We start from the raw sequence: 13,778 nt of genomic DNA on the forward strand, positions 1-13,778 counted from the left end.
TCTGGAGCACATCCACAGCTGGGATGGGTCATTCAGTCCTTTGTGCAGAGCTTCCTTGTAGCAAAGTCCCTCCAGAGGTAAAAGGCAGGATTGAAGACCAGATGGAGAGGAGGCATCAGCCTTTTATAGTCTTTTCCTCTTTGTTCTTATTGTGGAAAATTACAGCCAAATGGAGTTTGGAGTAACATGGGCAAGTTCCTGCATACTTTGCTGAGTTACAAGGTGTATCTGCCTTCTCTCAATGGGTCAGTTGTATAGCTGATGATCCTTAATGGGCCATCAAGCAGGAGCCGGAGCAGGGACATGCTGCTGCTTCTGGGAGCTGCTTGAAGTAAGTGCTGCTCGGAGCCTGCACCCCTGAGCCTCTCCCCACGCTCTGACCCCCCCCTCCAAACCCCTCAATCCCAGCCCAGAGCACCCTCCTGAACCCCAAGCCTCTCATCCCCAGCCCCACCCAAGCCTGCACCCCCAACTGGAGCCTGCACCCCCCTCCCCACACCTCACTCCCTCACCCCAGCCCAGAGCCCCCTCCCACATCCGGAACTTATTTCTGGCCCGACCCCAGAGCCCGCACCCCCAACCAGAGCCCTCACCCCCTCCCACACCCCAACCCCAATTTTGTGAGCATTCATAGCCTGCCATACAATTTCTGTTTCCAGATGTGGCCCTCGGGCCAAAAAATTAGACCACCCCTGCTATAGCCTGTCTAAACCTGAGGCTAGGTCTACACTACGGGGAGAGGGGGAGGTCGACCTAAGATACGCAACTTCAGCTACGTGAATAGCGTCGCTGAAGTTGCATATTTTAGGTTGACTTACCTGGCTGTGAGGATGGCGGCGAGTCGACCGCTGCCGCACCGCCGTCGACTCCGCTTCCGCCTCTTGCCGCGGTGGAGTTCCGGAGTCGACGGCAGAGCCATTGGGGATCGATTTTATCGTGTCTTCACTAGACGCAATAAGTCGATCCCCAATAGATCAATTGCTACCTGCCGATCCGGCGGGTAGTGAAGACGTGCCCTTAGACATTTACGCCCCGTGCATCCCTTCAGGCTTGTAGAACGTGAAATTGTTTACTTCTGAGACCATTCACCTAATCTTTGTCCAAATCCTCTCTCTCAAGATTATTCTGTAAAACAGCTACAATGTTGAGTCTTAACCACTCCCCTTCTTCTGTTTCAAATCCTAATGCTAATTACATGTTTTTGTCCAAGGCTGGAATTTTCAAATTTGTCCAAATCCCATCAAAATTTAGTGGAAGTTGGATACCTAATGATCTGGGCTTTTTGGAAATACCCCAGACTGATTAGAAAGTTGCATGCATTGAAATGTAACCTAAATCACTTTAAAACAAATGTTGCATCTTCAGCAGACTGTCATGATTGTATACTTAAAAGTAAAACTCAAAAGCCCAGATTTTGCTTAAATTAATGAGAAAGCAGCTCCTATTTTTCTTTAAAGGTAAGAGTGGTTACATTTAGCACATTTTTTAAATGTAGGAACTGGCAACTACTTTCCAACGACGACGAAAAAAATTGTAGAGTTGCTACTTTCTCATGCATTTAAATGCGTGCTGAATTATTAAAGTTATGTCAGGAAAACCTGAATTCTTATTAAAGTATCAGTATATGGGAACTTTCACTGAGATAACTGGTAGTGTTACAGAGAGGGTGGGCTAAGGAATAAGGTTCCTAAGCAAATAGAACAGGATCCAACCCTGACATTTTTCTTTGTCACAAAACTTGCACTGACTTAAAAGGGCACCTCTGATTTAATAATACTTAACTTCAAGGTGCTACAACTGATCACTGCAGTTTTCCTTTAAAACTTCCGAACAAACCAAAGCTATGCTGTGCTGGGTTGGGTAGGGCTGGAAGAGGCTATATTAATTCTGTGAGAAAAGAAATGAAGAAACTGTCTTCTCCATGAGCCACTTTCCCTGAAAAATCAGAACTGGGTGGGTTTGACTGGCTCTGGTGTCTGCTTTCTTTTCTGGAGAAGCTGGTTGCGAGTAGGTAGTTGTAAGTTTCTGCAAAAAAAAATTGTTGACTCCTACAGCAAGGGCATCTGAAAGGAGTGGGCTAGAGAGAGGGGGGGAGCATGACACTTTGCTAGCCGTGTTCACACAGGGCAGTGCACAAACCGCCCCAGAACATGTTGCCTTTCTCTGACCCTGCTAGCAAATGTAAGGACATTTCATTATCGTTAAGACAGCGCTGGTTCTTGAGCAGTCTCCATTCCTATTCAGTTCCCTTATGTTATTCTGCATCGTGCCAGCATCAAGCCCTCAAGGTTCGGCAGTAGCTGGGCCTGTGGCTGCCAGGGCATTGGGCTAGTAGTTGGGGGGTTCTGCAGCCATTATTTCTCGTGGTCTTTCTCATTAGTGTGAGTGTCGGCACAGTAAGGAAGCTAATGGGGAGGGAGGGTGGTTCTGTACATAACCATCCTTCAGTGCTCTGGAACAGGAAGAAGTGACAGGTGCTATCGGCCTAGCTGCTGCATGTGGGGGGGATCAGCTGGGGCTCCCGTCCCACCCCTTCCGTGGGGAAACTGCCCGCGTGGCCCCTGACCCCTTGCCTTGCCGGCAGACCTGGCGCGGAAGCCGCTGGGAGCAGCGCCCCTCTCCGCAGGCCCCCTAGGGCTGTAACTTTGTAGCGATGCCCAGAGACGGCGACTTCGCCTCAGCCGCTTCGCCCTGGGTGCCGGAGCGAGGCGCGCCGTCGTCGCCCAGGGCCGAGGCCGAGGCCAGCCCCACCCTGCAGCCCGGGGGCGGGGTGAACCCAGCCAGCGCCCAATGAGCGAGCCTCGATCGGGGCCACTGGAAGCTTCCAGGCCTGGGGAGGGTATAAAGGGGCGGCGGGCGCAGCCGCTGCTGCGAGGGGTTTGGCTGGTGTAGCATGGAGGGCGCGCTGGAGGCGCAGGTGAGCGCCCCGGGCTCCCCCTGCAGGGGCCTGTCTGGTTGCATGGTGGCGCGAGTGAAGGGGCCTGGGCTCTGGTGCCGAGCACGTTGTCCTGGGAACCCTGGGCAGCTCTGGGCGCCTCTTGCTTCCCACCCGAGGGCAGGGGGAACCTCCAGCGTCCTCGGGCAGCGCAGCTCCTTTGGCTGTTGCGGCGCCTTCCTCCGGCACAGGGCTCTTGGAGCGGGGCTCAGCACTTCCCCGGCCCCAGGGGGGCCCGTCCCGTCGGCCGGCCGCGGAGCGAGCTTCGCTGTGAGCGGCTCCTCTAGTAGAGGGCAGGGCGGGGCTGCCGGGACCCTCCTGGCGCGGGGGGCGCCGGCTTGGAGGGGTGTGCGGGGTTGTTGCCATCGCTGCTTTGGGGTAGTCGCTCGAGTGCTCCCCGGTGCTGTCCCTCTTGGCTCCGCAAACTGGCCCTGGGGATGGCGAGTGCCAGGTTCAGGGGGCCGGCGGAGTCTTGCAGCCAGTTTTGCTGCGGGTCTGGCCAAGGGGCCGAACTCCCTCCCTGGAGACTCCCCTAAACAGGCGCTTTGCGGAGAGGTGTCTGCCCCAGGGTCCGGGAGCGTTAATGAACTTGGATCCCCTCTGGGCCCTCTTCTTTCCCCCCCCCCCCCCCCCCGTGGGTCCCAAGAGGCTGGGGTGGCGCCCTTGTCAGCATGGAGGAGCCCGGAGGTTGTGTGCGCCCCGATGTGGGAGACCAGCGAGGCCGTGTCCGGTGATGCCCGTCCCCTGCGGAGGAGCAGGGGAGTAGATGGAACTCCAGGAAGAGGTGGGGTGGGGCCTTGGGGGAAGGGTGGGGTCTGGAAATCGGCGCCTGTGCTACTGATCCCTCAAAGGCTTGGAGCCTCCAAACAATCAGAGATAAATTAATTTAACTCTCCCCAGAATTTAGCTACAAATTTTGGTTTTCATTACGTATAAATGTCAGTCTGTTAAGGCTGCCCCGGCACGATCTGTTGTACGTTGATAGTTCTGGCACACCCACTGCCTGTTCTGACTGACACCCATTTCCCCGACTGCTCAGCTACCACTCCGTTCAGCTGGCTGTTGCAGCCAGACCATGTTTCTCCTCAAGAGATGCAAGTTGCTTAGCTTTGGTGGCAGGGTGCTGCATTCCCAGATTAATGGGAAAAAAACATCTTCATAAGACACTCTTTTAGAGCCCCATAATGACAACCCAAACTGGGGAGGAAGCCCATCTTTAAAAGGGGAGGGGGAAGGTGACTTAAAATCTTAACATGCATTATGGCCATCTCTGCCTTTTCATGGCTGTGTTAAGCCCCTGTGAGGTGCCCTGGTATGTTGGATTCTGTAGGCAGGGAGCATTGTTGCTGGTTTAGAGAACTAGAGAGTTTAGGGCCAATCGCTTTCCTGCTGTCTAATCTCTACCTTCTGGAAGGATTTTTCCTGCTTTAGAAAAACAGTACAACTAAATATGTACTAGCTGTAGAAACTAAAGTTGAGGCTTGAGAGCAGTCTCTAAAATGCTTGCTTACATTGGAAAGCTGCCCTGTATTAATGTAAAGGGTGACTGTTAACCCAATCTAGTTAGACTAGTGCAGACCCCTGTGTGGATGCACTTATTTTAATGCAATTTAAACTGACTTCTAATCACCTTAAGCTAAATCAAAACATACTTGTTTTGAAACCAGAATAAGAGCCTCTACACCAGGGTTTGCACCAGTTTAATTAAAGTGGGTTTAAAAAAAAAAAAAAACTTGAGTGAAACTGATGCAATGGTCCCATGTAGGAAAGGTTTTAAGAACTCCTTGTTTTATGGTATCTCCATACCCAGGAAAGATGCTGATGTCTGTTTGGGTGGGGTATGGGAGCTGCCACTTTACCAATACTTCTCCAGTCTGTTCTCTCCAGCTGAGTTGCAATTTAAGTCTTATAAAATGCAGCTTCTAATTGGAGCGAGTGAGTCTCACAGCAGTATGGTATTCTCTCAGGACATACATCTGGAATAGGACGCCAATCTTAGCATCAGTCTGTTGAGTTGGTGGCTGTCTGACTGCTTGCTACACCTTTTTATGTATTACTCTTTAGTTTTTCTCTAATACTGAGGCGTTTCTCTTGAAAACCTTCTGCAACCTGGGAGCTTCATAGGTCCTCATCACCATGGAGTGGGTGGGAGTGAGCTGATGAGGCTCCCTGCAACATGGGATCTACCATGGCTCCATTTAATCAGACTAGGTAGGTGAACCTTGACTGAGTAGAGCCACTGGAGGTCTCTGTAATGTAAGGAGTCTTGTCACATGTTCTCTGACCCTGGAGAATAAGAAAGCACAGTCTAAAGTTTTACATACCACTTGATAGTTGTTTTTGGAGGAGGGTTGTAAATGGGTGTCCGTCTACTGGTGGGATGGGTCACTGCTAACTCGCTTCCTTTGAAGGCCTCAGATGTGAGGTCAGAAATAACCACTGGGACCTTGGACAAAGTGTCTGTCTGGTTCCTTGACAGATGTGGAGTGATGCTGTCAATCAGAACAATAAAACAGCCCTGTTGGCCTGGGTGAAGGAGACTGGCATCCAACTGGTACAGGTCAATGGTCAGAGGAAGTATGGAGGCCCTCCCTCAGGTATGTAGACAGCTTTTTCAGTTGCTTTAGGCATAGAAATACAGTCACTCTACTGGTTCCAAACTGCTGAGTCCATTCACAGCTCCGTAGCGGGTAGCAATGAATGGAAAACCTAGATAAGTTTCCTGATGAGGAAGTGTGGTAATTTGGGGGCATCTGTACAATGTAAGAATTTTCATTGATATTGTGAAGCTGTTGCTATGAAAACTAGTATCACAAGTAAGTGTGTGTGTATTCCACCTCTGCTGGCAATGAATTGTCATGTCTCTGCCAGACCAGGGACAATGTTGGGTTATTCGAACGACTTACCCAGGGTGAAGCACATTGGGACACATCCACAGTACAAACTCTTGCCAGTGCAAATTACATAGGCATAAAGCTGGTGAAGTTAGCATATCGCCTGTGCACTTGTATGCTTGGCTCCTTGCATTGGTGTTCTGCACGCTCACTAGGTGTGCCTATAACGATATGCAGTGGGTAAGTATCCTGGTGTGCAACTCACTGCCATCCAGCTGTGTTTTGGCAGTGCATGGAGGAGCAGAAACAAGTTGCACATGGGTGAGTGGAACTGCAGGGTCAAGTTCCTATCATGCAACTTTCTGCATCTCATAACCTCTCTACCCCATAATTTTTGCTCCTGTTTTGAAAGTCCTATGAACCCAGGCAGGGCTTGTCACTGTTGGCCATCTCTGATAGAAGCATGGAGTCTGTGCAGCTCTGCACTATTATCATGAGCGTTGCAAGCACAGGATACACAATATTTTTGATATTTGTAGAGCCACAAGAAGTGTTGAGGGGTGTATTGGGGTGCTATGATGAAGCTCTCCATGGACTGCAAAGGGGGGCAAGCCTGTGTTTGAACATGTAGGCCCACAAGAGTCTATAGGGATTTTTGCTGCTGGAGAAGCTCCATTATATCCTGATAAATCTGTCGTCTTTTCCTGCTGGGACTCCTGGATCTTTCTCCTGTCCACTCTATCCTTCACCATACAGTCTGCAGTATTCAACCTCCAGGTCCTTTGTTCACAATCTGATACAGCTCTTGCTTGCAGGATCTTGCTCAGCATGTCATCTCAAGTCGTCCTCTTTCACCACCTTATCTGGTTCAGGTGTTCTGCATGTGTGAAGGGGGAACCCCTCAAGCCCATAACAGCTACAGACAAAGGTGACATGGTGGGTATGCGGAGTCACATGCCCCATTTCTGCAAGCACCGAGCAGGGCCACTCCTAGACATTGTGGTGCCCTATGCCACCCCTCCACAGGGGGTGGCCCCAGGCCTCCGTGGGGGGGTGGGGTGGGGCTGCGCCCAAGGTCTTTGGGTGCAGGGGGAAAACCGCCCCCCCAGCACGAACCGGCAGAGTGGGTTGGGGCTGGATCGTTCCACTTCCTGCCGCCCAGTGATTGCAGGGCGGACCTGACCCCGCACTCACAGCGTGGCGGGAAGTGGAGTGACCTGGCCTCAGCCCGCTCCCCGGGCTCCCAGACTTGGAGGGCAGGGAGGAACTACCCCCCCAGCACTCACCGGTGGCATGGCTGGGAGCAGGCTGGGTTGCTCCACTTCCTGCTGCCCAGTGAGTGCAGGGCACGCCCGACCCCTGCTGCAGTCCCCCAGCATGTAGCTTGGGAAGGGGTGGAGTGGGTGCAGGGCTGGGGGTGGGGCTGTGGGGAAGGGGTGGAGTGGGAGTGGGGGCAGCTTTCCTGGCCAGGGGATCGGGCTGGCTGCTGGAGCAGCATGCAGCTGCGTAGGGCAACGTGGTGCCCCAAATTTCCTGATGCCCTACGTGGCTACGTAGTTTGTGTATGAGTAAGGATGGCTCTGGCGCCGAGCTGCGCTTGCTCTTCTTGTCCTGCCAGTGGGTCAAGAGGGGTCTGTCCTGCTGCTGTGCCTCTCCTTGGCATGTTTCTGGCTCACTCAGCCCCTCTCCCTGGCAGCTGGGCCCAGGCAGGGAGCAGAGGGGGCAGGATGGAGCCACTTTGCACACTGGGTGAAGGTGGCTGCCTCTGTGCAGCGTGGCTGCTGCCTGGGAAAGCCCAGCTGTGGAGGCAGCAGCAGCCTAGGACTGGCTGCTGGAGACAGGGGGCAAGCGAGTAAGAGGTGCCCCCCTGCAAGCCTATTTCCAGCTTGGCCCCTGTCCCTGGCAGCTGGGCCAAGGTGGGAGTGGAGGAGGTGGGCTGCTACTGCTTCCCCAGCCAGGCGCTTGCTCAGGCAGCCATTGCTCTGCAGCTACCCTGAGCAGCCACCCTCAGCCAGTGGGAGAAGCGGCTCGGTCTCAGCCCCTCTCTTCCCAGCCTGGGTCCAGCTGCTGGGGACAGAGGCTGAGTGAGCAGGAAATATGCCTGGGGGGAGGAGGGGTGGAGAGAGGTGCAGTGGGAAAAGGACAGTGCCCCCCACCTGCAGGTAACTCTTGTGGGGAGAGTGTGGTGGCCCTGGACTGGGCTCAGGATTGGGGGGGTGCAGGGGTTTGCTGGGGAAGATATTGGGCACTTCCTCTGCTCACCCTGAGTTTGGGGCATTGCCTGCAACCCTCCCCCTGCTGAGGTGTCCACAAGGGTACAGGAGCTCTCGGAAGACTGTGGTGCTGTGAGTTTCCCAAGGCAATGGGCCCAGCCCTCCAGGAGCTGGTGGGATTGGCTGTCCTGGCCCAGGGACATGGGGCTGCAAGGTTCCTCCCAGAGGTGACACATAGGATGCTTATGTCAATCCCCAACCCACCCCTCCCCCCCCCCCCCCGTATGAGCAGGTACAAGTCCTGTCTGGCTACAGATAAAACCAGATTGACCGTTGGCCTCCCTGGCTTCTGACATACCTGACTCAGTTCCTTCGCTTTCACATGGCACTGCTGCTGATCCCTGTCATTCTCATTGTCCTGTGCTACCTGCTCATAGGTGTCCATGTTTCTACAGCTGGATTGGAGCTATGCCTGCACAGCCTTTTCTCCCCACAGGCACAGGAGTTCCGATATCTCCTGTCCACTCCAGGCTGGAGCGTGGCTGGAGCGTATGACCAGCCGGGCAGCTGCACACAGCAATCTGCTAGGTGTGCTTGCCAAGCTGGACAGTCAGGAAAAGGCATTTAAAAATTTTGTGGGACTTCAAAGGTGGGGGTGGCTTCTGGTCTCTGAGTCCTGGGCAGTGGAGATGACAGTTGAATGTGTCAGGCATTGTGGGACAGCTGCTGGAGGACTGTTAGGGTCTACATAGGTAATGCAGGGTCTACACTCGCACTGTCACCCTCTGTATGTCAACCATGGCTCAGTGCTGCTCGGGGAGCTGATATTACTATGTTGGTGTAATGGAGACCTTGCATTGGTGGGAGACCAGTTTACACATACACGCACAACTAGGTTGATGCAAGGCAGCTTATGTTGACTGAACTTTGTAATGTAGACCAGGCCTGGGTGTGCTCCAGCTATGAGAAGATACGCCCACCTCTCTCTGAAGGGATGGGGGAATGGCAGGAGTTGAAAGTTGTCAAACACAGAACAAAGAGGAGGTGTTGGTGGGATGTATAAACTAGGAAATATCAGGCATAAATGTACAGGCGATATGTTGGGCAGGAGGGGAGGGAGGGTGTGGATCAACCAAGGACCGAGAAGGCAAGCTGGGCTGGAAGTCGCCATGCAGGAGAAGCAGTCCAGTGTGTAGAAGTCTGATGAGGCCAGGGACCCTGCTTAGCTACCTGAACAGAGTTGGTCTGCCAAGGGCAGGGTGAGCTAGTGAGGGGTGTTGCAGTTAGGAGGTTTTCTAAATGATCTGTAATCTGAGGCATGGTATATGCTACTGTTAGGTCAGCAAAGAGTCCTGTGTCCTTATAGACTAACAGACGTATTGGAGCATGAGCTTTCGTGGGTGAATACCCACTTCGTCGGATGCATGTAGTTAGGTCGACATTAGGCAGCTTACATCAACCTAATTATGTCAGTGTCTACACTGCAGCCTTGTCCCACCAATGTGAGTACCCCACTACACCAATATAATTCCTCCACTGCCACGAGAGGTGTAGGGTTTATGTTGGTGTAGTTAGGGCGACAGTGTCTGTGTAGACACTGCGTTCCGTACATAAGCTGTTGGCTCTTGTCAATTGACAAGAAAGCTGGGCAGCTAGAGCCCAACTGCCTCTTACTCCCCAGAGAGATGGGCAGCTGGACCCTACTCCCGGCCGGGAATGTTGGCTGTCTGGCTGTCTTGTCAATTTTATGGCTCTGGAGCCAGGATGTGAGAAACCCCAGGTGGTTTTCCCCTGCTCCTGGCAAGGAATGGGGAGGCAATTGGGGCAGAGGGGGACCTCAGGCTCCTTCAGGGAGCTGCCAGCAAAATGGAGAGACTAGGGTCTCAGCTCCCCACACTGCCCCTTTTAGGTCAGTGGAAGCGCTTCTGGTGAGGATGTGCACCACCAACCCAAGGAGAGTAGTGTAGACATGCACCACCACAGTAATTACTATGGTGGTTGTAAGTCACCCTAAGTCAACCTCTATTAGGTCATGTCTACACTATAAACTGGAGTAATTTTCTCTATTAAAGATCAAGGATGTGTTAGACTTCTGTGCAAAGTCTGTATGTGTTAAGCATTCACACCTACCACTTGAGCCCTCAGAGGTACCGAAAAGACTCCTGCTTAGGGCCCTACCAAATTCACAAGTGTGAAATATGCATCATAGACCATGAAATCTGGTCTTCCCTGTGAAATCTGTCCATTGTAGAGGGGGGGGTCACAGTATTGCCACCCTTACTTCTGTGCTGCCTTCAGAGCTGGGCGGCCAGAGAGCAGTGGCTTCTGGGCAGGCACCCAGCTCGGAAGGAAGCGCCACAGCCAGCAGTAGCACAGAAGTGAGGTTGCCGTGGTATGAGGGGGGTTGTCACTTTTTGTGGGGGCAGGGCTGGTCTTACAGGTGGGTTATATGGGCAACCGCCCAGGGTGATGTGGTTGGGGGGCACTGTGGTCACCCTGCTCCACACAGCCAACCCAATGCCCCCTTAATCTCTGAACCCTGGCCCAGAGCTGGGGGGCCTCAGCTGGAGGCTTGTGTGAGGGGAGCAGGGTGGATTGCTTTAAATCGAGGCCTTTGAAGATCACTGATCCTCAAGTCACCAAGTGAAAGCCTCTGTTTAAATACTGATTTTAATTAACTTTTCCATTTGTGCTTCAGTTCTTTTCTAAAGAAAGGTGCTGTCTTATTGGTTGGTGTACCCATTAAAACATGTTGCTTTATGACTAAGTAGAGCCTTGACATCTTTTTGCTACATGTATTTAAGCAACTTTAGAGCTTTATATTTTCAGAGTCTTAATTGTATGTTTTTAGTATGTTAGTGAATGGTAACTGATATATGGCTTACTTACTAGATAATTAACTTTTTGCTCATGATTTGTCAAGCTCCATTAGGATGGTAACTGGAATTTAATTAAACACAACAGCATATAATTTTTTAAATAAAACATTTAATACAGTACATGACCTATTGTGCCATATTTCTAAAGCAAAATTAGAATCAGGGGAAGACATCTTTCCTCCTATAGAAAAGCAGCCTTTAATGCCAAGTTTTTGATAGCAGCTCATGGATTTAACATTTTTTATTTAAATGTTTTAAGCAATTATTTACTCAGATTTCATTATAAACAGGTTTACTTATAAAAAGTAAAATTTATAATAATTTAAAAAACAAAGTCAAAAAACCTTTTAACATTTTTATCGCCTCTGGATGAGAGGGTTCCCCCTGTCCTCTCCCACTGAGCAGGACGGCCTTGCTTTTTACCCTTTTGGATCTGCTCCAGCCTGTCCTGTGTGCAGAGCTGGTGTCCAAGGCCCATTGCCTACCCAGGATCCTTCTGCAGATAAGGGATAAGCTGAGGCCTGGTTCACTTTGTGCCCTGGGGGCACAGCCTCTTGTCGCACTGAGTTTCAGGGAAGCGCGGTTGTTGGAGACTAGGTGTCTCTCACAATCTTACTGCTTGGCTTTTGTTGTGTATCTGCAGGCTGGATTGGGGAGCCCCCTCCATCTGGCTCAGAGGTATTCATTGGAAAACTCCCTCAGGACATCTATGAAAACAAACTAATTCCTCTCTTCCAAAGCGTGGGCAAGCTGTACGAGTTCCGCCTCATGATGACCTTCAGTGGGCTCAACCGTGGCTTTGCCTATGCCAAGTACAGCAATCGGCGCAGTGCGCAAATAGCTATTGCTGCTCTGAACAACTTTGAGGTGCAGAAGGGCTGCCCCATCATGGTTTGCAGGAGCACTGAGAAGTGTGAGCTGTGTGTGGATGGCCTGTCATCCTCAGTGGAGCAGGGCCAGCTGCGGACACTGTTGCAGGAGGTGACCACGGGGGTCCTGAACATCTCCCTGTATCCCAGCCCCTCCCGGAAGGGGGGACAGCTCGCAGTGCTGAAATACAACTCCCACCGAGCTGCGGCCATGGCCAAGAAAACTCTAGTGGAAGGTACTCAACCTCTGTGGGGAGGAGCGGGCCAGGGCAAGAGGAGTCAGAATGGCAGGGGCGTTGCAGATCCCACAAGTGGCAGTGGCTTCTCTGGGCACTAGTCTGGGAGTAGTGGGTGCATGGATCTTTTGGTCTACTGACATCTCTTGTCCTGACAGGCTGGTATCGCCTTAAAATGGCAACACTGGTTGCCGTCTTGTCCCTTTCCATGTCCATTTGGATGTTGCTTTTGTTTGACAGTAGATTGCCCCAGCTATCCTGGGGTATAAATCACCAGGGCAGAAAGGAGAGCTTGAAAATGACAGCAGAGCTGTCGCTGGTCCCTCAGGCTAGATGAGTTTGGGGGTGGAGTTTTCTCTAGGTTAGGCCTATATCTGGTAACCTGTAGCCATTGTCAGTGTAAACCCAACCCAGAACTGCAGAGAATTATCAGTAGGATCTCACTGTCTTGTATCCAATACCTTTGTGTGTGGAGGAATCTGTGTGCATTTTTACTCCCTCTTGCTTTCTTGCCTGTATCTTGCATTTACCATCCCCATTCTCAGCACCAGGAGCACCAATGCTCTGAAACTGAGACCTGCTTCCTCTTGTGCATAGGTAACTTGGGCCTGTATGGAGAGGAAATTGAAGTGGATTGGCTGAAAGTAGACATGAAGCAGAAACTCCGTGCCAGCACAGAGAGAACCTTCCCAGAAAGCTTGCAGCCTGGTGGCTGCAAGAGTGGCAGTCCGAGCCAGACGCCTCATGGTGCCGTGACGTGCCCTTTGCCACAGGCATTCTGCGTGTTAGACTACCTGAACGCACTGTGCAAGAAGCAGCGGCTGGGAATCCCGGTGTTTCTGACTAAATGTGTCCAAGCGAACCCTGACGGCTGGCTGCGGTTCTGGTATCAGGTGGTGATTCCAGGTTACCCATCCCCCTTCAGTGGGTTTATGTGGATCAAACCTGATAAGTCTGGCTTGAGTGGACATGACAAGGCCAAGAATGCCATAGCGCTGCAGCTGCTCAAAACTTTGGGTGAGTCCTTGCATGGCTCTGCAGACGTCTTGGGCTTTGTTCCCCTCAGCCTCAACAGCTAGGGCATTAAAAACCCACTGTCTCAGTTATGGGGATGCTGTTGGACCAAATTCAGCCTGGTATCTTGACCCTTTTATGTAGGTTTAGGAAAGAACCATAGAAACATTTGCACATTCTTTCCAGTGGAATGCCAGGGGTTGATAGATGGTCCTCTTCTGCATGCCCAACCCAGCCATTGCAGCTTTGTCCTTATGCGTGAGACACTTCTGGTAGAGTTAGAGACCAGGCATGAACGGCCCAGAGTCTGGCTGAGAGGGAAATTCCGAACGAAAGTGAAATAAGCCAGCGAGGAGGAAGATGAAATTAAACCTTGAAATAATTTTAATCTTGGGAACATCTCCTTGCTTGAGGGATTTCCTGCTCTCCAGGTTAGGGGATGCTAGTATCTCCTGTTGCCTTTGGGATTGCAGGGGTGGGGAAGGGAGCAGGAATCAAAGGAATGTGAAACACCTCCTGCTGGAGGGTAGGTGAAATGCTACCCAGTGGAGTGACTCTGGGTTATGGGCTTCCTGTGCTAGCACTCCAGTGGCTGGTGTGTATTGATGAGAGCTGAAGTTGAAGGAGGAGCTGTGAGCTGCAGGAAAGGCTGGGTAAATGGTCTATTTGGGAAGGGGAGGAGTGGGCTGTCTCTCTGACTGTTCAGCTCTCTGTTGTGTTGCATATGGCTCTAATTCTCTTTTCCTTCCCCAACAGGGTGCCCGGTGGTGTAGGCTGGATGTTTCCACAGAGCCATGC

The 13,778-nt window shown here is 51.8% G+C and overlaps 1 protein-coding gene across 1 annotated transcript; it reads left to right on the forward strand.

Moving 5' to 3' along the window:
• Positions 1-2,893: 2,893 nt before the first annotated feature.
• Positions 2,894-13,753, forward strand: DND1 (DND microRNA-mediated repression inhibitor 1). The gene is made up of 5 exons (XM_024193946.1): positions 2,894-2,917; positions 5,415-5,532; positions 11,505-11,966; positions 12,564-12,983; positions 13,737-13,753. Exons 1-5 carry the CDS (start codon positions 2,894-2,896, stop codon positions 13,751-13,753), a joined length of 1,041 nt encoding a protein of 346 aa, XP_024049714.1.
• The last annotated feature ends 25 nt before the right edge of the window (positions 13,754-13,778 follow it).

This window comes from Terrapene carolina, unplaced genomic scaffold, assembly GCF_002925995.2.
Source record: "Terrapene carolina triunguis isolate 2854851 unplaced genomic scaffold, T_m_triunguis-2.0 Scaffold838, whole genome shotgun sequence".
NCBI lineage: Eukaryota > Metazoa > Chordata > Testudines > Emydidae > Terrapene > Terrapene triunguis.